General features: G+C 34.0%; 2 protein-coding genes across 4 annotated transcripts in view; one reads left to right on the forward strand and one right to left on the reverse strand.

The window, feature by feature from the left end:
* Window positions 1–11,722, forward strand: part of Teh1 (tipE homolog 1 phospholipid transfer protein) — a 174,715-nt gene extending 162,993 nt beyond the window's left edge. Inside the window, exon 3 of the mRNA XM_072546488.1 lies at window positions 8,188–11,722. Within this exon, the coding sequence (XP_072402589.1) occupies window positions 8,188–8,574 (387 nt within the window). The 3' untranslated portion in view covers window positions 8,575–11,722. The remainder of the gene's footprint in view (window positions 1–8,187) is intronic.
* cv-c (RhoGTPase activating protein) overlaps window positions 1–23,553 on the reverse strand; it is a 195,908-nt gene that overhangs the window by 98,128 nt on the left and 74,227 nt on the right. For 2 of the 3 annotated variants that reach the window (XM_072546484.1, XM_072546485.1), the window contains exon 2: window positions 16,663–16,767. In XM_072546484.1, coding sequence (XP_072402585.1) covers window positions 16,663–16,716 — 54 coding nt within the window. In that variant the 5' untranslated portion in view covers window positions 16,717–16,767. Of the gene's footprint in view, window positions 1–16,662; window positions 16,768–19,839; window positions 19,947–23,553 lie in introns of those variants that run through there. The other variant, XM_072546486.1, reaches the window with a different exon arrangement.

Below are 23,553 nucleotides of genomic sequence, written 5' to 3' on the forward strand. Positions count from 1 at the left end.
ATTTTTTTGTCAATTATAACATACACAAAAGACGTAAAAATTGTAGTAAATAATGTAAAAAAAATCGTACTAAAAATCAGGAACAATCACAATCACTTGATACATTTTCTTCGACTTCATCTTCTTCTTCATTAATTGGAGGACAGTTTTGACAATTATATCCCAGTACGTCGCACACGTGACATTACAAAATAAACCTAACCTCCTTCAACCACACTAAGATATGCAACCTTTTGTGCAATTACAACAAATCATCATTAATAGCTTCTCTGGTGCAGACAAATTTTGCATTCTTACTGGTTGTAGAAATTCTGCATCTTTGAACCATCTCCAAGCAATTATATTTATATTCTCTATTTCTCAGCCATAAATATGTTTGTAAATATATATACTCTTTTAATGTGTATAATTAAGAACGGTGAACGGCTCGATCATTTTTATAAATGAAAATGTCGTTGTTGGTGCCCAGATATCTACCAAAAATATTATCGGTTTTCTTCAAAAGTTAGTTAATTTTCAATCTTTGATATATGTATACATAGCAATTTGAAAGGTATTGTCAAGGGCTATAAGGCTAGGTTCAATAGAAAGCCAAACTACCCTTTAATTTTGAAAAATATTAAGGTTTGAACCGCTCGAAAGAGGGGGTGTTCACACCAAGACATACATTTTAATCGGTGATATCTCCATTGTTTTTTAAGGTAATACAAAAGTTTATAAAAAATGGGAATACTTATTGAAAAAGAACTACATTTTTGTACTGCATCATTTATTACGTAGAATATAGTTTTTAAGTTATTTTGAAAAAAAAAAGAACAATTTTTTAGAAATTTTCAAAATAGGCGATATAATTTAATATAACTGTGTTCAAAAATAATGCATTTTAAACCACTCAAACTCCTGGATCTTTTGAAGAACACTAAAATAAAATGTAATGTTAAAAGAAAACGAATAATTTTAGTTCTGGTGGACATTAGGTTAATTATACTGCCCTTTTTTCCATAAAATATTCGAAGAGTCCATCTTTAAGGAGCTGTAACTTACTCGGTTTACATGCAAATTAGTTTTTGTAGTACTCATTTTAAAGGTATTTTCATGAGATATAAAAAACTTCATTACCCCCAAAAAATCAACCCTTTTCTTACAGTTCAACGTTGAATACATTGATACAAATATCCGCAAAAAAATGTCTCATTTCACCGACCATATCTCACTTTGTATTGTATCTAGAATATCTTGTAAAAAATGAATCTCATTCTTCTTTTATAAACTTCATTTTTCTTTTGCATACTTCTTCGATCAAAAGCATATTTTTTGAGTTATTAATGAAACATCGTCAAAAAACGTAACTTTTTTTAATGAAAATTCGTTATTTTTAACCATACATAGCTCAAACTGTATTGACTTGAGCTTGAGACACCAAAAAGTTGCTTAGAATTTAATCCTCTATCGATTCCCGTGATTATTTTGAGCAAAAGAATTTCCACCACCGAGAAGGGATGGCAACCACCCCTGGGGCGGAAGCACACATCGGCGGTATATAAATTTCATTATGATACGACAGTTTTTATGACAGAAGATTCTTCTTAGTTTATCCTTTGTTCTATCCTTCTTATTGTACTATAGGACGTTGGAAATAATATGGTAATTCTAACTTTATTCAGATTTGAACTCATATTAAACCACTCTATTAAATTTCTAAGCCAAGCAAGCAAGCTTAGCTGTGTTTTTTTCGACTTCTTAGGTTGATGGACTGTAGAGTAATATATAGTAAGTTTAATCGACATCTCTTAAAACGTTCAAATAAAAATTCACAAGGTCACTGGAAAATTAAATTGTCGATCCAGTCACGTTCAGGTTTCTGCAAAATCGCTATAATCCTATTATATAGACAATAATTACATAAGTATACTTGACTAGCATTAGAAGTGCAAATATTTTGGGTATACGTAATATAGACGAAACGGTGTCAAGCACATATTAATCTTCTATTAACAAACAATGAGTACTGACAATTAAAAATTCAAGCTGCCTATTCAGGACCGGTTGTCTGTTAAGTTGGTTCATAATTATTATAACACTGTGCAGAAATAAATTTTCTTCTTTGCATACCATGCCCAATTAGGAAATGGTCGCTATCAGATCAGCAATCGTAACTTCTCTAAATAGAAATTTGCTCATATATGAGACCAATTTTTTACTCTTACAATCGTCGTTTCACTATACGAGTATACAGGGTAGATAAGCAAACAATCCAGGGCTTAAAATATGATGCTCAACTTTTCATTGTAAAAAGATTTTATATAATATAGTGGACAGAGAAAATTGAGGAAATATACAGGGAAGTTTTAGAAACATAGAAGACAAACATTTACTACAAATGATAAATCATATGAATAGAGTAGGAATAGATACCGCCCACTTGCCATTTAGTCATGCATTAAGCTTTACAATCCCTAGCGATTATAGCTAACGCCATGGCGTTCAAAATTCTATTCTTGGATGTGGCGGATTATTCCTCTATTTGATTTATATTCCATTTCTTTCTGTCCTTGCACTGAACTTTCTAGTCTTTAACATTCATCTTCTATAATCTTCTACATCATCCAGCTATCTTCTTCTAAGCCTTCCTCTACACCTGGGAAATAGTGGCCTCCAGTTAGTTATCCTTCTCAGCATATTTGAGTGTAGGCGTCAGTGTTTATGTCCCATTCTTTCTAAGCAAATAGATTTTATGTATCTGATTATATATTTTCCCTTTTCCCTTTTCTCTATAATTCTTCTTCAATTTCGGCATTTCTTTTCATTCTTTTGGGGGCCCGATATCGTTCTCATTATTTTTCTTTCAAATTTAATTATGCTATCTTCCTCTTTCTTGTAAATCGTCGTCGTTTTCATCCCAACAGGTCTTATTAAGGTTTTATATAGGTTTATCTTTGTTCTTTTACTTAGAGTATTGCTTTTCAGCTGGTTTCTATTCATTCTATATGTTTTTTTTTGGCCTTTCAAAATTCTTTCTTCTGTTCTCACTTTCCGGTTTCAAATTTATGATCATGTGTTATTAGATATGTCTCACTGGGTGTGTCATCCTTTCCTACCTTGATGTAGTTTGTTTTGTGCTGGCTTATCTCTAGCCCGATTCCTTTGCTTTATTATCCAATTTTTCAATTGCCCTTCTAGGTCTATTACTAGGTCTTTCAAGTATCCTTCTTTCCCCAGTTGTGTGTTTGCATCTCCCACTATTAATAGCATGTCTTTTTTTTTGGTATTTCGTCGCATGTTTTATTTAGGTTTTTATAGAATCTTTTTTTGATGAATCAGATGTTTTAGTTAGAGCATATATATTTATTAAGCTCATATGGTGTTTTTCCATTTTTAATCTCAGTGTGGCGATTCCTCCTGTCTATCGGATTGAAATTTGTTACGGTGTTGGTGAGTTTTTTATGTATATAAAACCTCACTTCATTTTTGCCTTGTTTACCATCTCCACTGTACATAAATACATATTCTTCTTTTATGATTTCTCCTGTTTTTCACATCTTACTTCTTGTATCGCTGCGATGTTTGCTGTGTATTTTTTTAGCTTTCTTGCTACTTCTTCCATCTTTCCAGTCCTTAATAACGTCCTAATAATTTTCCTTAATAACATTCCTATTCTTGTATAGCTTAGTATATTTTTTTGCATCCTTTGTATTTCTTTTTGTTTCCTGATCTTTGGACGTTATGTTATCTTTTGCTGTTTTTTCCTTGCTGTCATCATAAAATTTAATCTTGCCCTTATTCTTTGCCAAATTCGTTGCCTTTGTCTGAGTTCTATTTATGTTTTTTGCTAGATTTTTGGATCCATGTTCATCGCTGTTTTGTCCTACTCCATTTTTTACAAGTTTATGATCTTGACTGATCTGACTCCACTTCTATACTGCATCGCTACTATCAGTTTCCTGTATGTTGTCTTTACTTGTTTACCTGCGAATCTAAAATTTTCTTCTAGATTGTTCTATCACTCTTATTCAATTCACCGTCGATATATATTTGTTGATGTTTCATTTTTTTCAACCTATATTTGTTTTGGATTTTTAATTTTTTTTCAAAGTTTTTTATTCTATAATCCCCTTTTGTGGTCCTATATTCCTTATTTCTTTAATTTTGCCCTCCACTTTCAGTTTATGTTGGACAAATTTGGTCACTCCATCTTTTAGTATCTTATAACCACTTAGGTAGTCATTAACGAACGACCATGGATGCAACACAATGGAAATATATTGTATAGATTATCTATTGTATAGACTATCAGAAGTACAGAAGAAAAATAAATGTTTAAATGAAATTGAACAGGGGAACACCTCCTAGATATGGTCGTACTAGAGAAATGAAATATCCGGGGTGGACCAAAACTAGCACGCAGTGTCTGATTCAGAGTGGGCGGTTGCAAATAGCGTCTGTGTCCAGAAGATCGGCTAAAATGCAAACCAGAGAAGGCAACGGGAAACCACTCTGGTAGCTATTTCCCTAGAAAACAAAAATGAAAGCACAAACAGAAACGGCTCCTAGTCTCCGGTAGATCTTTGATGTCAAGGGGTGCAAAGAATCCCCTGGAGGAATAGCCTAAATATTTCAAAACCCGAATATTAAGATTGCAAGATGGAACATTAGAAGCCTGTTCGAAACGGGAAAACTCGCAAACGAGTTCAGGTGAATGGAGAACCATGAACAAAACTTTCTATTACTCTGGTAATAGCGATCCAGTACATCGTAATGGAGTTGGATTAATTCAAGAAGACAAATACAACAATGCTGTCTCAAACTTTGTGCCATTTTCCGATCGATGCCTACTTATTCAACTACTTGGAAAGTTCTTTGGAAAGTTCTGAAACATCTTTCAGACTTATACCAACACGGCCAATAAGCCCATGGTAGAGTTGAAAGCGTGGTTCGTTGAGGTAGAAAAACTTACGAAGATGACCAAAAAACGAGACATAACTTTTATCTTAGAGAGCTTTAACGCTAAGTAGGACAAGGGGAAGGTTTCTGGATTGATTGGAAATAGTTCGCAACTAATTATATTATGTATTGGGCAACAAGAGATATAAACAAAAATTTTAAGGAACTGACATTAATCCCGATCATAATGCTGAAGTTGGATGGAAACTATTGAACAAAAACCTAGACATCTAATTATTGAAAAACGACACTATACAACAGGAAGTACACAAAGAATTAAACAAACAAATTATATAACATTAAAAAAATAACAATACCAAAACTAAAGTGAACTGTTGGCTGGTATCGATCGTAGAATTCGGTCCTTTTTTTAAGCAGGAATCTGCGTTTTCTCTTGAAAATTCCCAGTGGCAAAACGTATGTTTATGGATAAATCACGATTTTGGGTGCATTCTATGTATGGCATAATCATATTTAAAGATGAACAGGTGAAATATTTATGGAGTATACATTTAGTTTCCTTCTTAGTAATGGAGAAAGATGAGTCGAATATATGGAAAGGTTTTAAAGAACCGAATCGAGAGAGAATACTTAGATTATGAAGCAGAACAAGCAGGATTTCATACAGGTCGATCCACTATTGACCACATATTCTTCTTAACCCAGATAATAGAAAAAAGATGGCCCGGAATCAAGAGATTCATATGTTGTTCGTCGACCTACGGAAAGCCTACGACAGCGTTCCACTGAGGAAGCTGTGGCAATCAATGGAAAGCACGAATATTAATATAGAATTAATTAAAGCCGTCAAAGTGCTATACAACCAACCAATAACAAAAATAAAAGCAGGGACACAAATAACAACAGGATTTATAACATCAAAAGGATTAAAGCAAGGATGTTGTCTGTCCCCCACTTTATTTAAAATATACCTCGAAAGTGCTTTAAAAAGATGGAAACAAAAATGCAGGACAATATGGGGATACCGCTCACCAACACTATGGTATATACGCTAAACTTTGCAGACAATCAAGTAATAGTGGCTCAAGATTATGACGATTTAAACTATATGGCACGACAATTAATTGAGGAGTATGATATATGGGGTCTAGCAGTAAATAAAAAGAAAACCGAATACCTGTGCATTGGAGTAGAACGCACGATAAAGCACTGCTGGGATTACAAATATCTAGGTTTCACTATTTCACAAGATGGAACATTAAACAAAGCCATAAGAGAGAGAAATACGTCAGGGAGAAAAGTCATCACAATGTTAAACAGCATTTTGTCGCAAAACGACAACTATACAACAGGAAGTACATAAAGAATTAAACAAACAAATTAAACAACATTAACAAAATAACAATACAACAGTCAACTGTTGCCTGGTATCAATCGTAGCATTCGGTACTTTTTTGAGCAGGGATCTGTGTTTTCTCTTGAAAATTCTCAGTGGCAAAACGTTATGTTTATGGATAAATCATGATTTTGAGTGCATTCTATGTATGGTATAATCATATTTGGAGGTGAACAGGTGAAATATTTTTGTAGTGAACATTTAGTTCCCTTCTTAATAATGGAGAAAGATTAGGTTAAAAATGTTTGATGGCTTGATTAAAAGATGGCTTCATTTATTCATTCATAAGTTTTAAGCAAATCAAATCAATGAATAGGGAACGAACCAAGCTTGCAAAGACGACAGTGTTTAATGACAAAACTATCTAAAAAACTGTAAGGGAAAGTGGAGAAATGGTGCGCACTTAAGCAGAAATCGGTTCTGTTATAAATTCTTTAAATATCTTTAAATCATAACAGCCGGAACGTTACAGTAAGCTTAAATTATTTTACTTGAAATATTTAAAATAAGTATTAGAGAAATACAAAGTGCAAAAGCATAGTATTAAAAAAAAAGGAAAGAACTGCGCGATTCCTCATCCATGAGGGTAATCACGCGCACAGATTGGGAAGTGGTGCGCACTAAATTAATGTTACAAAAAAAACATTAATTTAAAAGTAATAAAAACAATTACGTCGCAAGTATAACATTAAAAAAGAAATATTAATTGTATGGTATACTTTAATGTCATATTTTTCACGCTAACAAAAGTCGCATTTATAATTTTCTGGGGTATTTACATCTGTACATTCTGCGTGATTTCACGCGTCACATAACACACATCTATACCATAAGTCTTTGTTTTTCTTCTTTCCCCACAAATACAACATGTCTCGTTAGGTGCAGCTGGTTTTTCTAATTGTGTGGAATGAAGCTTAATTCAACATCATCTAATTCGTCTTCATCGATAATATATGACAAATTACTGTCTGTTACATCAGACGACTCAGGTGTTAGCTCTTTCTGCACTTTCTTCTTTTTTTGTTTGACTTGTAAGTTCTTTTTCTATCTAGCGAGATATCTGGTAATTCTATATCAAAACATCTTCGAAAAGTTGCCTTTCTTGCTACTTTCTGTGCAATCTTTTCCTTAATGTCGATTCGGGAATGTTGAAAGCTCTTCCCGTTTTCCTTATTTTATTGACGTTATTTCTGATTGAATACAGAACATTTTGTAAATCTTTGTTAGAATATGTAAGAATCGTAGATGTTCTAGTATAGTTTCGTAACATCTGGAAATAAAAATGGTAATTTTAATATTTACCATTTCATTGCTTCATTGCGCATTATTACCCCTTTTCTCCTTAAACAGCAAACTTCATCACAAACGGAAAACTACTGAACCATATAAACCTAGAGATGCACCAATATGTACGAAAAACAACATGATTCAAATCAATAATAAGTTCAAAGCAACTGAATAAACCCTACGGACATACCGTAGTAATTTTTGGAGCAGAAAAACTAGAAGAATTCTTGCAATTTTCAATAATCTGATCTCCCTTAGTCCACGTGCAACGGTCGACTGAAGATAATGGCGTCAACTTTCCCTTATGCTATCACAGGGTGTGTTAAATTTAAATAATGGAAAAATAATTTTGTTTATTCTTGTACAATGTGTATAAATCCGGCTTTATTAGGAAATCTGAATAAGGTGAATTAATCTAGGATGAGTTTTCCTTCTACATGTTAAAAGAATATCGAAATTGGACTCGAAACAACAGTTATTTAAAACTGAATTTATTAATCTTTTTAGTTGCCGTTTTTATGCACTTGGAAGTACTCTTATACCATATGTTTAATTTTATTACTTCTAATTAATTTGATAAATAATTTTCTATTTTATTTTAGGCACAGGACCCTCGTCGAAGAAGCTTCTACTTCTGTTCAAACAACGACTACCTCGACCTTACAAAATCCGACAACGAAAAGCTTGGTTGTCCGGATGGTAGATGTATATCAAAGAGATTTGAATCTGATGAGATGGGACCTTTCTGGGCCAACAGAGGCAAAAAAGATCCCACCTATCTCAACGTGCCACTTTATGCGGAGGAACCCTATTGGGTCGTTCTCAAGACAGAAAACCAAGCCCCAGAAGATCCCTTCTTTCTCTCGAGAGGCAAAAAAGAAACTGGATCATTATTTAGCTCTAAATTAAGAGATGCTAGGGACTTTGCTCCAGACAACGATACACCCTTCTTTGCAGCAAGAGGAAAACGGGTTAAAGCTAAAAATTAATTAAGAAAAAACATTACTATTTAAGTTTGTTCTAGATAATATTATTTATTCAATAACAAAACAATTATGTTCCCATTTTCTGTAATAAAATAATTGAAATAAATCCACAAATACATCCTATGAGGTTAAAATATATTTATTATTTGTATTATAATCTGAAAATGACACAAAATTTATCAACACACCAAACCGCAAGTTTGTACATCAGAACAAATCAGTCACCAGGTCATTATCTTTTTATCTACGAATATAATAAAACCTACGAATCAATATCACAATATTCAAAACAAGACTAAAACTAATTTGTTTGGTTGTTCATAATATCGTTGATTTTCATTAACAGAGGAATTATCAGGAAATACGACATTTTTAAAAAACCCAGCGACAGGTGTCAATTTTTGATTAAACGGGGACACATTTTTTCGATACTTTAGATTATTTTACTTTCACCTTTAAGCCAGAGTAAGATTCACCCCAACATTTTTTAATTGAAATTTGCTTTATATTAGTCTTAAAATTTCTAAATTCGATCCAATACTTTATTTGATTTATTACAAAAAAAAATTTAAACTTATTTGGTTAGCTAGTAACTTATTTCTTAGTTGACCAACTGGTGAAACTGATGACCTCCGGCGTCCATACAATGATAAAGGTTTTTTCGAAAAGTTTTTAAAAATTCCGAAACATTTGCGGAGTGATTCGTAGGCATTCGTTGGACAATTCGTGGTTATTCCATTCTTTTTTTCTATTTTGTGTCCATTCATTTATACACTGTACGTTACATTTTCTTCCTATGTCTTCACTTCTCTTTCGATCTGTCAGCGAATTTTCTGTAATTCTTCTCAGTACTCTCATCTCTGCCGATTCCAGTAGCCTTTGCGTTGTGGCTGTGTCGGGCCTTGTTTCTGAGGCATATGTAATTATTGGTCTCACACTGGCTTTATAAATTCTTGACTTCATCTCAGTGTTTAGGCATCCTGCCAGTTTATTTGCTTTTTATACTTAATCTCTCACTTCTTTGTCCAGGTTTCCATAGCTAGACAACGTAATTCCCAGGTATTTTATTTCCATTAGTTATTCAATACTGATGCATACATACAATTTCTATTTAACATCGGGTTGGTTCTTTGCTATTTTTTTTCATGTCCTAGGTATGTATATTTATCTACTACTTATATTTCTTGTCCACTGATGTTCTGGTTGGGTACCAAATTTGTCATTATTTTCGTTTTACAGATGTTTGTATTTAAACCTACATTTTCTGAAGCGACTACGAGTGCCCGTACAATGTCTCTTGCCATTCCTAGATTCACAGCTATTATGACTATATCATCGGCGAAACATAAGTTATTTAGATATTCTCCATCTATATTTATTCCCTTGGTCAGTCAATACAAATTCTTAAAAGCATGTTCCAGCATAGTATTAAAAAGTTTAGGTGACATTGGGTCTCCTTGTCTAACCCCCCGCTCTATTTTTATGCGATTACTATTAGTATGTAATTTGACAGTGCGTTTTTAAGCGCCTGTAGTATTTTACTTAGCTCAACTCTGTCAAAGGCTTCGTAAAAATCTACAAATATTAGTAGTAGAGGTTTATTGTATTCCACTACTATCTCTATTCTTTCTAATTCTATCTACCCTTTCCGGAATGACCATATATGGTAATAAATTTTCATCATCATGCAACCTCTTCCGTCCACTGCTGGATGCAGTGGGTCTTGTTGAAATTTCTTGGATATTCATTTAACGTCGTCCATCCAGCGTGTTGGTGGTCGTCCTCTGCTGCGTTTGTCTTCTCTTGGGCGCCAGTCAATTAGTTTTCTGGTCCATCTTGAGTCTTTCAGTCTCGCTATGTGGCCTGCCCAATTCCATTTTAGCTTGGCTATACGTTCGACGACATCAGTGATACCTGTTCTTTTCCTTAGGTCTTGGTTCCTTATTTTGTCTTTTTTTGTCACGCCGAGAAACGATCTTTCCATGCGCCTTTGTGCAACTCGCATTTTTAGTGCTGTTGTTTTTGTGAGAGTGAGAGTTTCTGCTCCGTATGTCATAATAGGAAGAACGTATTGGTCAAATGTCTTCCGTTTCATAGCTATCGGGATGTTGCTCTTAAAGATATCTCTTAGTGAACCATACGCCGCCCAAGCAAGTGTTATTCGCGTTAAAATTCACAGGTCTGATTATCCTTGCTTATTCTGATTTCATGACCGAGATATGTGTACTCTTTTGTCAATTCTACCACTTGATTTTGGATGGTTAGGTGTTCGCTGGGAACCAAATTTGTCATTAATTTGGTCTTACTGATGTTGATTTTTAGACCTATTGTTGAAGATACGTTTTCTAATTCTTGTAGCATTTGTTGTGCTTCGCGCAGATGATTGAGCATTTTCACGTCTATTTTTATTCCTCTATTTTCCCACATTTGCATTTTAAAGGCGTATTCGAGTACCGTTATAAATAATTTAGGTGAGAGAGTGTAGCCCTGTCTCACACCTCGTTTTATATGAATTTCTCTGGTGGTTTCATGTAGTTTTACACGCATTGTGGCGTTTTGGTACAATGTTTGAACTAACTTTGTAAGCCGGTAGTCTATTCTACTATTGTTCACAGCAGTTATAATGCTGTCTAATTCCACGGTATCGAAGGCTTTGTGAAAGTCTACGAAGATAAGTACCAGTGATCTGTTGTATTCTATCGATTTTTTTTATTAAGTTCTTTACTGTTTGTAGGTGATCGTTTGTTCCGAATTTTGAGCGGAAGCTAGCTTGTTCTCGCGGCTGGTAGAAATCCTACTTTTTTTCTAGTCTTGTCGTAATTATTAGGGCAAACATTTTATAGATGTTATACCACACCTAATAAATTTTCACAGGCTACAAATTGATGCTTACATCTGATATTCAGAAGAGAATCCTTTAATTTCATATTTTTTATGTGTTTATATCATCTCATTTATTTGGAGTGACAAACAAAAGCTGGGCGAAGAAACAAATTAAAATCTAAACCAATGGCGTACTAAACTAACTATATATGCAGGTAAATACGATTTAAAGTTTATAAGTCTTTTTAAATAAATAAATAAATAATTGTAAGGGTTTTAAAACGACATCTCATTTTATCCCTATTGTTATTAAAATATTGTTGGAGTGATCCTTACCCTGGCTCAGGGGTGAAAAAAATAATAGTCGAAAATACCGGAAATATGTCCTTTAATTAAACATTGACCTGTCGCTGGGTTTTTCAAAAATGTTGTCGTAGTTCCAGATAATGCCTCTGTTTTGTTTTCATCCGGCCTCCCTGTATATCAGGCGAGTATATTTGTTCCCTCAGACACATTTAAAAAATGATTACAATGAATAAATACATGTAGCATTACTAGCAAACTCATTTTATCTTGAAAAATTACATATTTTTTAAAAAATTGTGTAAAGTCTATATAGAAGGGAGGACCGATAAGTACTTAGGCTGCAAAAGAAAAACGAAAACTTTGAAAGCTCCTCTCCTTTTCTGAAATTCGGCGTCGAATCGGCTTAATAATTCGGCATAGTAGAGCCCTGTGACCGTTTTGCTCTTCTCCAGGTAGTGGATGTATATCACACATTGTGAATCCTAAAATCAGTGGCAATCACGTCATCCCACGTTGACTGACCACTTCTGGAAGTAAACCTACCATTGGCGTTTCCATTTTAATTTGTTTTTTGATATCTGTTACCATTGTCTTACAGCCTTTTCTCTCTTGCCTCCAACCATCATTTTGGAAGTCGTTATTTCTCTTATGTAATGTAAGTATCCACTGTACGATGCATAAGTCCATTTATTTATTACCTTATTCAAATTAGTTAACGAAAAAAACCTTCCTTTGTGGGATTTGACCCAACAATCCAATGAGATATGCCAGAACTTATATAAACAATAACTTCAAAAGATGGATCGTCAACTCAGGAGCCGATAACCACCATCTGTATTTTGACGACATAGAGACATATGGTGAGAGAAGTTTGGAATATTGGATGGAATAATTGATCAAGACCAAATACGCCGCTTGATTTTAAGTATGCCTATAGTACAAGCCACAGTTAGAATGCAGTGCAGCTAAGATAGGCAATGTATTTCTTACGGGAGAACGGCCGACCACGTTGCCGGTTTGCCCCGAGCGGCGCATCAGGACCGGATTTAAGAATCATAGCACTGGAATATACGCGCGCACAAAAATTGCCTACGGTTGTATAAAAGACTATCATTATTGTTTCAACTAAAGCATGATTCAATCATAGATGTGTAAATAAGAGAGTTACATTGTCGAACTAAACAATAACATGAAGAAAAAAACTATATAAAAAAAATAAAATATATCAAAAACTCATTGTCGATAGCTTATTTATATTTATCAATTTACAATAGCTTTCATTGTAAACACATTCTTTGGGAAATAAATCATTATAAAGTCATTACGAGAAGCAAATCAGTTTTATTCCCCATTGTCGACGCAAAGCAAACATGTCTCTTGTTGATTTGGGTACTGGCCATTAGACCAAAAAATTGTTGGTAAAAACTATGAAAGCTGTGTTCTATTTCATTTTGTGGTCTCTTAATTGACATGGGTTTTGAATATGGTAAAAGAGGTCGAAATTCGATAATGATGGAAAGAAAAGATATCATTTCTTGGAGACACAAGTACCTCAGACAAATAAAAGCATTAAGGAAGAATGATAATGTAAACCTTGTTTATACCGATGAGTCTTGGATTAACGTCGGTGCTTCAGTCAAAAAGGAATGGAGGGACACAACGAGCAAGAATGGTTTTGTGGCATGGGATGAATTAACTTGCTTGGCCAAGAAGGGAACCGCTGATTACCACGACGAAATGGACGGGGATCTACATGAAGAATGGTTTGAGAAGACGTTAATTCCAAACTTGCCGAAAGATAAAGATTACCTAAAAAGTGAATTACTGGATACTGCGACCGTGTTTAGAGACGAGTACGACAAGTACAAAATTGAAACAATTGCGGAAAAATATGGCGTTAAGATTTTAAGACTGCCGCCTTACCATTGCAAGCTGAACCCGATTGAGATGATGTGAAGTCAAGTGAAAAGGTATGTGGCTTTGGGCAATGTCGATTTTAAAGAAAAAACGGTAGAACGGTTGATAAAAGAAGTTTACCAACGCATATTTAAAGAGCAGTGGCATAATTATGTGAACCACGTCAAGAAAATGTTTGCGGTGAACAATTTGCAGGCAGATATTGAACCGGTGATAATTAATATAGGAGATGATTCAGAGGATGAGGTCGATTTACATATGGATTGCGATTAGTATTAATTAACGAGATATATCTCAGATTTTATTTTATGTATACAGGAATTTTTTATAAAATAAATTTGTTTTTTTTTGTTTATTCTCTTATTTAACTCAGTTAAATTAATGAGAAAAGATTTTTGAAACGAAGCGCGTACGATCCTGATTTCTCAGTCTATCGTCCAACTACCACACACCTACCACTGTGCCGACTTAAGCAGCATCTTTGCGCACCGTAAGCCCAACACTGCATTCTACCTGTGGCTTCTAGTATAGTCACTGTGAAGAAGTAATTAGAAATAGATGCGGAAATACTCGTTATAATGTGTTTCTGCGAGAGGGAACTTAAAGATTATTTAGGTATGTTTTCTTAGGCTTTAATTGTTTTAAATGTCAATAAATAAAGTTTATGTAAGTAGTTTTCTTTGCTTTCATTTGCTTTACATGTCTATAAAAACTTTTCAAATTTAAATTTTTGTATAATCTTTGATAATAGAGATATTGAAATAATCTCTTTACGAAAATATTGCGAAAAGATCAAGCTATTTGGCAATATTAATGAGATGTAGCGTTTATTCTACTAAATTCCACAGGGTGCTGCAAAATAAGATGAAAAAACACAACTTTATTTTTACACTCCGTATATGGGCAAAACTTTGTCAGTTTTTAAATATCATTAATACAGTAATACCTTAAAAATAGACTAATAATGCGAAAAAAAAATTATCGAAATCCAATCAACGGTTCTGAAGAAAAATAGCTTCAAACTTATGGTACATTTAAGGTGGTGCATTAATTTTGGAGAGTAGTATATATATATATATACCTATATATATATATATATATATATATATATATATATATATATATATATATATATGAAAATGACGAGACTACATTGTCAATCAATATTATATTGACGGTTTCGAAATAATAAAGAGGTAAAACAAACGATAAAAAAATGCCAAAGATTAGAAACGCTGTTGAAACCAAAGAAACACCGACCGAGTTGCTGAAACTGGTAGACAAGGAGAACATAAAAGTGTTAGCAAAATAATTAATGTATGGAGCACATTATTGTAGATCTGAATGTTAGCAAGGATTGCTAATTGTCTTTGGAAATTTGAGATTTTAAAGAGATCGTTCAGCCTCGTACAGCTTTCCACATTGCGATCTGAAAGATCTTTCGAATATAACCGAAAAAATTTAGACTCCTAAGATTGCGTATTATTTGTCTTGGAGCTATATTTGTAACTTGTTCTGTTGCTCTGTCCACTTTTTCCAATTGACAGCGCTGCGATCTAAGTTCTTTTTTCCATTTTTGGACATCTTCACGATGTGGAATACCGCAGAATGGTTCAGGTCCGATAAAAGCAGTACTTGCGTCGTATTTAGTAAACATGTCACCAATTCCTTCATTCCCTGGCACCCGAAACTACCACTCTCTAACACGTTGTCGATTCTAGAGTCTTTAATGCAACTTTGCTGTCAGATGCAATACTTTTTTTGGCAAATTGAGACGTTTTTTAGGTACTCTTGATCTATTCGTTTTGTATCTTCTTCTTCTTCTTCAGCCTTCGTTTATCCATTGTTGGACATAGGCCTCCTCCAATTGCTTCCACGCTTCCCTATCTTTTGCAATTCTCATCCACTGCTTTCCAGCTACAGCTGTTATATCGTCTCCATCCATCCAATGGCATTACAGCCCAAATCGAGCCTTGGCCTCCTTCAACAGGCTTCTCCAATCATTTCGATTTACCGCTGTTCTTTTCCATGAACGCGTTCCCAGGCGTTATATCTTCTATCCATCTCTTTTTGGGTCTTCCCACGCTTCTTTTTGTTTCTCGAGGTCTCCAGAATGTCACTTTATGAGACCATCTGTTGGTGTCTTGTCTTGCTACATGTGCTACTCATTGCCATCTCAATGTCGCTATTTTTCCCATGATGTCGGTTACTTTAGTTCTTCGATGTATTTTGGTGTTAGGAATTTTGTCTCTGAGGCTTATATTAAACATGGCCCTCTCCATGGCCCGTTGAGTTACTCTTAGTTGAGTTGTTCTGCCATTTTTCATGTTATTGCCATAGTTTATAATCCATAAGTTGCAACTGGTAGTATACAAGTGTCATAGGTTTTTCGTGTTAAGTGTATTGGGATTTTTCTGTCTTTTAAAATGAAGCTGAACTTACCAAAAGCAGCACATGACAATTGTGTCCTTCTTTTAATTTCTAGGGTTTGATTTTCCTTTTCGTTTTTAATTGCATGTCCTATATATATATATATATATATATATATATATATATATATATATATATATATATATATATATATATATATATATATATATATATATTGTTCTATCTTTTCTATATTGATGTTATCTATCGTGATGTTTTCTAGGCTGTTGCTTAATATCTTTGTTTTGTCGAGATTCATTTTTAATCCTATTTGATTCGATTTGTGATTTAAATCTTGTAGCATTGATTTTAGTTCATGGATATCTGTGCTTATTAGTACTATGTCGTCTGCGAAACGCAAATGGTTAAGTTATACTCCATCTATTTTTAATCCCTTTTCGGCCCAATTTAGTTTTTTGAAGACATTTTCTAATGCCAAAGTAAATAACTTGGGTGAGATGGTGTCGCCCTGTCTCATACATTTGCCAAGGTCTATTGTTTTGTATACATAGCAGTAAACACAGTTTTTATGCAATATTTAAATAATTTTTTAATTAAAATAATATTTGCCCTATGTAGCTATATATAATATCTACCAAAACGTAAATCACTTACCTGAGATTCTTCTAAATATTTTAAAACGTCTTGATAATGTTCAGCACAGCTCATTTTTTGAATTTACTAATTGAGAGGCTTTGGAATCCATATTACCAAGTAAATCTGTAACAAACAGTGACAGGAATTTAGTAAAGATAATAACAAATACACAATAAGATAAATACATCAATTCCAATGCATCAGATATATGTTTATAATGGGTTGACTCTAAAGTGAACCCTTCCTTATAAGCAACACTTAGAAAAAATACTAAATATATAAATAAGTTCTGCGACACAACTTGGAAATCTCTATTTGTACTATCTAGCGAAAGACTGTGCTCCCGAATGGATTATGAGCTCCCTCATACATGACATGATATGCAGTACAAACAAGTTTTTTAGACAAAACCTTAAAGTCATAATATACTCCATCTTGTTCATACCGTTCAAGGGTTTGATCTGAATCGTAAGACATAGGTGGTAAATTTTATTGATGAAAATCATGAAAAATGGCAAAAATCGCGCAAAGTTTAATTATTTAACACTTTTATTTAAACCGACTTCATTTACGGCAAAATACAAAAATTGCATATGAAAGCTATATTCTTCGAGGCACCGACCCTCTCTCCGACCATAGGATCATACCATAATTGATCGATAGGTAAAATAAATGCATTATTTTAAATGCGATTTTAGTCCACGAATTTAAATGCGTGGACTATCAATGCAATGCTCTAGGCGAGGATACGATGCGATGGTCTCCGTTATGAACGTACCCTAACTCACATTCATAATCGCCGGCCGCTTCAAGCCTTGTTTCTGAAAGAACAGTTTATTCTACTACATTCTTAAGTGCTAATTAACATTATTATTCCAAATTATCTTAGCTATATTGTTTATTTGAAACATTTTTTTCTACGGTATACAGATTCTTGGTAAATCGATTTTTTTCCGTTTTCCCCCTTACGAGGAGGCGAAGTAGGGGGAAGCCGGGGAGTAGGAGTGGTAAACTTTTCGGCGTTTTTTTTGGGGTCCCCAAAATTGATATTCTCAGAAAAATTCAGCTTGTTCGTAAGATTGTTAGAGGTCAAATCTCTGACAACTGGACTAAGACTTATTGCTATCATATCACTTGATGTTATCCATGCACAATGTTTTCTGACACAAACCAAGTAACGTAGTTCAAAGTCACAAATGAGGAACTTATCAAATTTCAGAAGCAAATTGTTTTAACCTACAAAATACTAGCAATTTAGATATGTGGATCTGATGTAATTCGACAATATCGTATGTGAGTTTTTGCAAATTATTTACCTATTGACTCCAAATTTGACACACCGTGTATTTATATAAAAGCAGCACATATCAAGTCTCAAGATTTTACGTCTTAAATATACCGAGTTATCTAAAAATTTGTTGAACATTGACCTATTGACTTCAAATTAAATAGAATCCTTTCTTGGACTAAAATAAACGTATGTTTCAAGTTTAAAGAGTCTGGAACTTTTCCTTTAAGAGTTACGACACAGACAGCAAACGGACAGACAACAACCAATTTTCAAGAAGGACCTTTAGCCTTCTTAATAAATGACACAGGGTTATATTTTTGAAGATGAATTGGAAAGAGCAATAACTTGACTCAAAGATCCGTTAACAACTCCAGGAATGTGACAAAACTACATGTGCAAAGAAACAATTTGTTTTTTAAATTTATAGGGCGATTAATATTATTTTTATAACAAAAACTTTCGGTAGATCATAGACGATAATTCCAGTTCAATTAGCAAGTTTTAGATTAAAAGAGGACACCGACTATATCTTGTCACTTACTATATATATGGAAGCTGGTTTTCAAAGAAGATTAAAGAGTTCTGTAACTTTTATCATTCAGTCGAGTTCGACAAAGAAGGAATGATAAACAAAGTCATCTGCAAAATTTACTTTGAAATTAATAGAAAATATATGTTTAACGACAAAATATTTGTAGGTGCCAGGGCCTAAAGAAATTGTTGGTAACAAAATTGTTGATAGTCCTGCTAAAGAATGAGCTACTGCTCCTTTTATTGGACCAGAAAATACACATATAGACATGTAGATCTTCACCAAGTTGAGTCGCCAAATCACCAGACAGCTCACAACTGGCTCATCATATGTTAAGATTGGTGCTGCGACTAATGCGTTTTCCAAACCCAAGGTGTAACACCATTGTCGCCAGGAGACGCATGGCATAGGAGGGAAGTGTTATCTAAGCGATACTCCACAGAGCTGAATAACTGGGAGATCATAGTCTAGCTATGGTATGGGAACATTGCCTAAATCTACGTGTATATTAAAAGATAAATTAAAAGATAACGAGCTAAGAGGGGACCCCATCCGTGCTGTTTGTCTCTATCCCGAATAAGTCTTGATGACCTCATCAGGGTCCTACAAATCCTCAGCGGAGTAAGGCAGCTTGGGCAGTATATCCTTGGGAAATAGGACTACGTGAGCTGCTCTAATCACTGAGAAAAAACATCAAAAAGGTAATAAAAGGGGGACATAATATATCTTATAGGTCGCAGTGTGACCGTCTCCCGTAAAAGTATAACAGTAACTATAGAAACACAAGAGATATAGAAAAATACCACAAATGAGAAGGTTATACCACAAATGAGTAAAAAACGAGTGGGTGGTAGATAAATAATCAAAACATAAGAAAGGAAAGCATGATAAATAGAAGAAAGCAACTGCATCCAATACTGGAAATTAAAATAGAGTAGGTATTACAGAAGTTACTGTATTGTGAACGAAATTGATGTATATCAGTTATGGCTTGTTAGGGATATGACGATATATTATAGAGTATTAACAACTACGCGAAGTAAGAACTGCAGAATAAAACCAGTAAGATATTTATTTTCTAGAAACTTCATTTTTCTCCCGTTTACCCTACGTAAAACTATATTTTTCTAAATATAGGTATAACCTAATATTTATTTCCACAAAAATGCGTTAGTTCAATTCAGGAAGAATGACGAAGTCAAACATTTCCGTATTTTAGGAGTAAACAAACTGATATGCTGTAGTAGTAGATGTTTTAGAGATAAATCAATTCTTCCTGATTAAACAATTGTATTTAAGATATCAAATATACAACATAAATCCACATTTCTCTTTTCATAAGTAAAATTTTTGGTACTAGGATGGTACTTACATTTTTGGCAAAATTACATTTGCTGTACTGTTAATAACTAATTTTACCAGAATTCGCAGGTAGAATTCCCACTTAACACTACATGTAGGTAGACCCAACGCTTTAATGATGACTTATTTATAGGTAAACGTAAACAAACCAGAGCCATAACGTGCCGATAACACTATTTGGCTAAGATAAGTCGAAAGCATAGGCGCATCCCGAAAGGATCTGTGGGTTTTCGTTCGATTCCTACAGCAGAAGAGGGGTGTTGGATACTATTTTTTATATCCGCAAAACTCGAAGAACTAGCAAATAATCCGCTGGAAAAAATTAAATATGCTGAAATAAATTAATTCAAGAATCTAAAAACTTTAAAAGCAGAATATGCTTTGTGGTTTATATTGTTTGTTACTATATATTGTCAATTTCAGTTTTAATGATTTTTTCTGAAGAAAGAGTTTGCATACAGCTTGTTGTTTTCAAATTAGTTAATAAATAGATCACCTCTTTCATTTTTTACTATTTTAGATTTAACCACTCTTATCGTGTCGGTACTTTTTCTATTCATTAATGAATGTGTACATTATGGTGCATATATCTCATTCATTGTTTTATTTTTTAATGATATCATCATCGATATTTAGAATGAATGCCTTCTTTCTATTCTTTGTGTGGTTCCTACATATTTTTCAATTTGATGGGCAATATTATCATAGATTTAAGCAATGTCGCTCTGACTTTCTCTAAGCGGAAAATGCACTCATTCCAGATACCAACGGTATTAAAAGGATTGAGTTTTATTAGGAATTATTTCGGTGCTACCGAGTCCTCGGTAACCTGGTATGCTGGATTACCTCCCACAAATTCTCTGGTCCATCTGAACGCTGTCACCAGTGCTTTTTCATGGTAGTATGAAGATGTTTGTTCTCGCCTCTAGGAGAAGGGTTTGCCCTTACTCCTACCAACTCGTCCATCCGAAGCTGTTGGCTAGTAGAAGGAAACTACTGATACAAGCAGTCACTCAGTCTCTATGCGTCTATACTACGCCTAAAAGTCACTTCCGTCGAATTCGTCGTTTTGAAATTTCTTATCCACCTTCATCGCCGTTGTGGTTTTCATGTAAAGAGTATGTAGTAGAAAGAATTGTAGTGACCTCTCTGCCCTCGAAAACCTAATAGCCATTCGGGTACGGAAGAAACAAGAGTTAGCCAAGAGAGGCTGATAGGAAAGATTTAAAACATTTCACTCAGGATAAGTTGAAAAAGAGTAAAATGTGAAGACCCTTATGATGCACCAGGTACACTTCATTTTTCACTGTCTCTTTATTTTGTACCGTTAAATTATATTTAACACGCAGGTTGTTATTGGGTATCGTTACATTAAAAACAGTGTTTGTAAACCAATAGGAGATCTGTCTATTTTGTGCCACTCGTCGGTCTGGAACCACAGTATGGTGCCAGTATAGCTTGTAGTTGTCATGTTCAAGCATCTTATCAGGGACATATAAAGAAGATAGTACGGCATGTAATAGGTGAATGATCAACGATGGTCAAAGCGAATGTTACAGTGGATCCCCACCAACCGCAGAAAAAGGTGAAATATACCCAATAGTACGTATATCTTGAACATGACATCCGAATGGGCAAGGATAACTAAACAAGTCAAGTCTGAAGAAGAGTAGGGTGGATGTGCGGCTTAAAAACGTTTTTAAAGATTTACCAATTAATCTGAAGAAAAAGTTTTCGATCAGTGTTTACTGCCAATAATAAGCTAAAGTGAAGAGACAATTTTCCTTACAAGAAAAACGTTTTAAAACGTCACGCTGGAAGACAAGATCAGAAATGAAGATCTACGAATTCAAACTATCTATATCGACATATGGATGGTATAAACCTTAAGGAGATATGTACAGTAAGATGGGCTAGGAAACTACTGGTACAGAGACTAATGATGAGAAAAATTCCATACGCGATGACAACATGATCTATTAAAGATAAGCAAAAACTTTGGATACAAACAGGAGAGCCTATGTTCAGCAGTGAATTTAAAAGAGGCATGTGATGATATTTATATCCTCGCTATAACTTTAGCGAGCATTGTATCCCCATAGAACAGTTTTATAATATATAACATTATGTCTAAAGCATCATTTTTGTTTTATTTGGTAGTACCTAAATCTATGATAACAAATATTTATAGAACATATCGCAAATTGCTCATATACTTATTTACTATTTGACGAATTATCAGTTTTTAATTTGTAAGATTATCCAGATTATCAGGTTTTGTTTTGTAAACAATTTTGAAGTATATATATATATATATATATATATATATATATATATATATATATATATATATATATATATATATATATATATATATATATATATATATATTATATGATTCCAACTACAATGTTGAAGCTCAATTTAACCGTTATTGATGTATTCTACTATTTTAAAGTCAATGTCTTGACGATGTTTTGTATGCATTCATTGTATCTCATGAATGAAACTGTATGGTAAATAAGGGAATCTGTTTATGAGTTTCCTGCAGTGATAAATAAATATACAAGGAGGGCTCGGTAGTGTTAAATTGTAGTGGTAATTTTTTATCGGAAATGTTTATAAAGGGTGTTTTCTTAGAGGTACAGAGCTTTGAAATGGAATAAAGCAAAGATGATTTTTAGAAATTGGCATAAAATTGACTTTATTTGAAAGGTAATTTTTTGGCATTAAAATTTAAATAAGATTTCTGGCACATGACCGTCATGGCTGGCTCTGACCTAGTCTAATTGGAGGTCCAATTTTTTCAATATTTGTCCTGGTACATCGGCAATAACGTCCGAAACGTAAAAGTATGCGGTTAAGAAATGTTTCCTTTAATAAATCAATTGTGTCATGAGCTGTGTGGCATGTTGTGTCGTCATATTGAAACGACAACTCCTGGACATCATGAGCTTCAATTGGGGAACGAAAAAGGCAGTAATTATGGCTGTATAGTGGTCACCATTGCCTGTAACATTCTGTCCAGCATCGTTTTTAAAGAAGTACGGTCCAATGATTCCACCAGACCACAAAGCACACCAAACAGTCAGTTTTACTAGATGTAATGGTTTCTCAACATACATTTGAGGATTATCTTAACTCCAAATAGGGCAATTTTGTTTGTTGACGTAGCCATTCAACCAAAAATGAGCTTCATCGCTAAACAAAATTCGCTTATGAAAATTAGAATCAAAGTTTTGGACCCACTCACCGAATCTACGAATCTACGCCTTGCTAGGTGATGATGTATCTTCAATTCTTGCATGAGTTGGATTTTGTAAGCATGCAAAGTAAGATCTTTCCGTAAAATATTCCATAAAGTGCATGGACACGTATCCAACTGCTGTGCATGATGGCAGATATACTGATTCGGGTCTTCCTGTATGCTACGGTCTACAGCAGCAACAACTTCTTCTGTACGCACTGTACGACGTGGATGCATATTATCATTTAGAGTAAACGTGGTGCAAAAACGTTTCATGGTTAATCGAATTACTTGCTCTGATATGTTGACCATAAAATGGACGTAGTGCGCGATACGTATTTCGAACAGAATCACAATTTTCAAAATAAATTTGTACAATTTGGAAGCATAACTTAACGTAAATCACTTGACAGCTGTCAAAATAGCCGACAGTTCAAAAAGTGGTGCCATCTTACATTTTTATACCTCTAAAAAAAC

The sequence above is a fragment of the Diabrotica undecimpunctata genome, chromosome 10 (assembly GCF_040954645.1).
Source record: "Diabrotica undecimpunctata isolate CICGRU chromosome 10, icDiaUnde3, whole genome shotgun sequence".
NCBI classification, from domain to species: domain Eukaryota; kingdom Metazoa; phylum Arthropoda; class Insecta; order Coleoptera; family Chrysomelidae; genus Diabrotica; species Diabrotica undecimpunctata.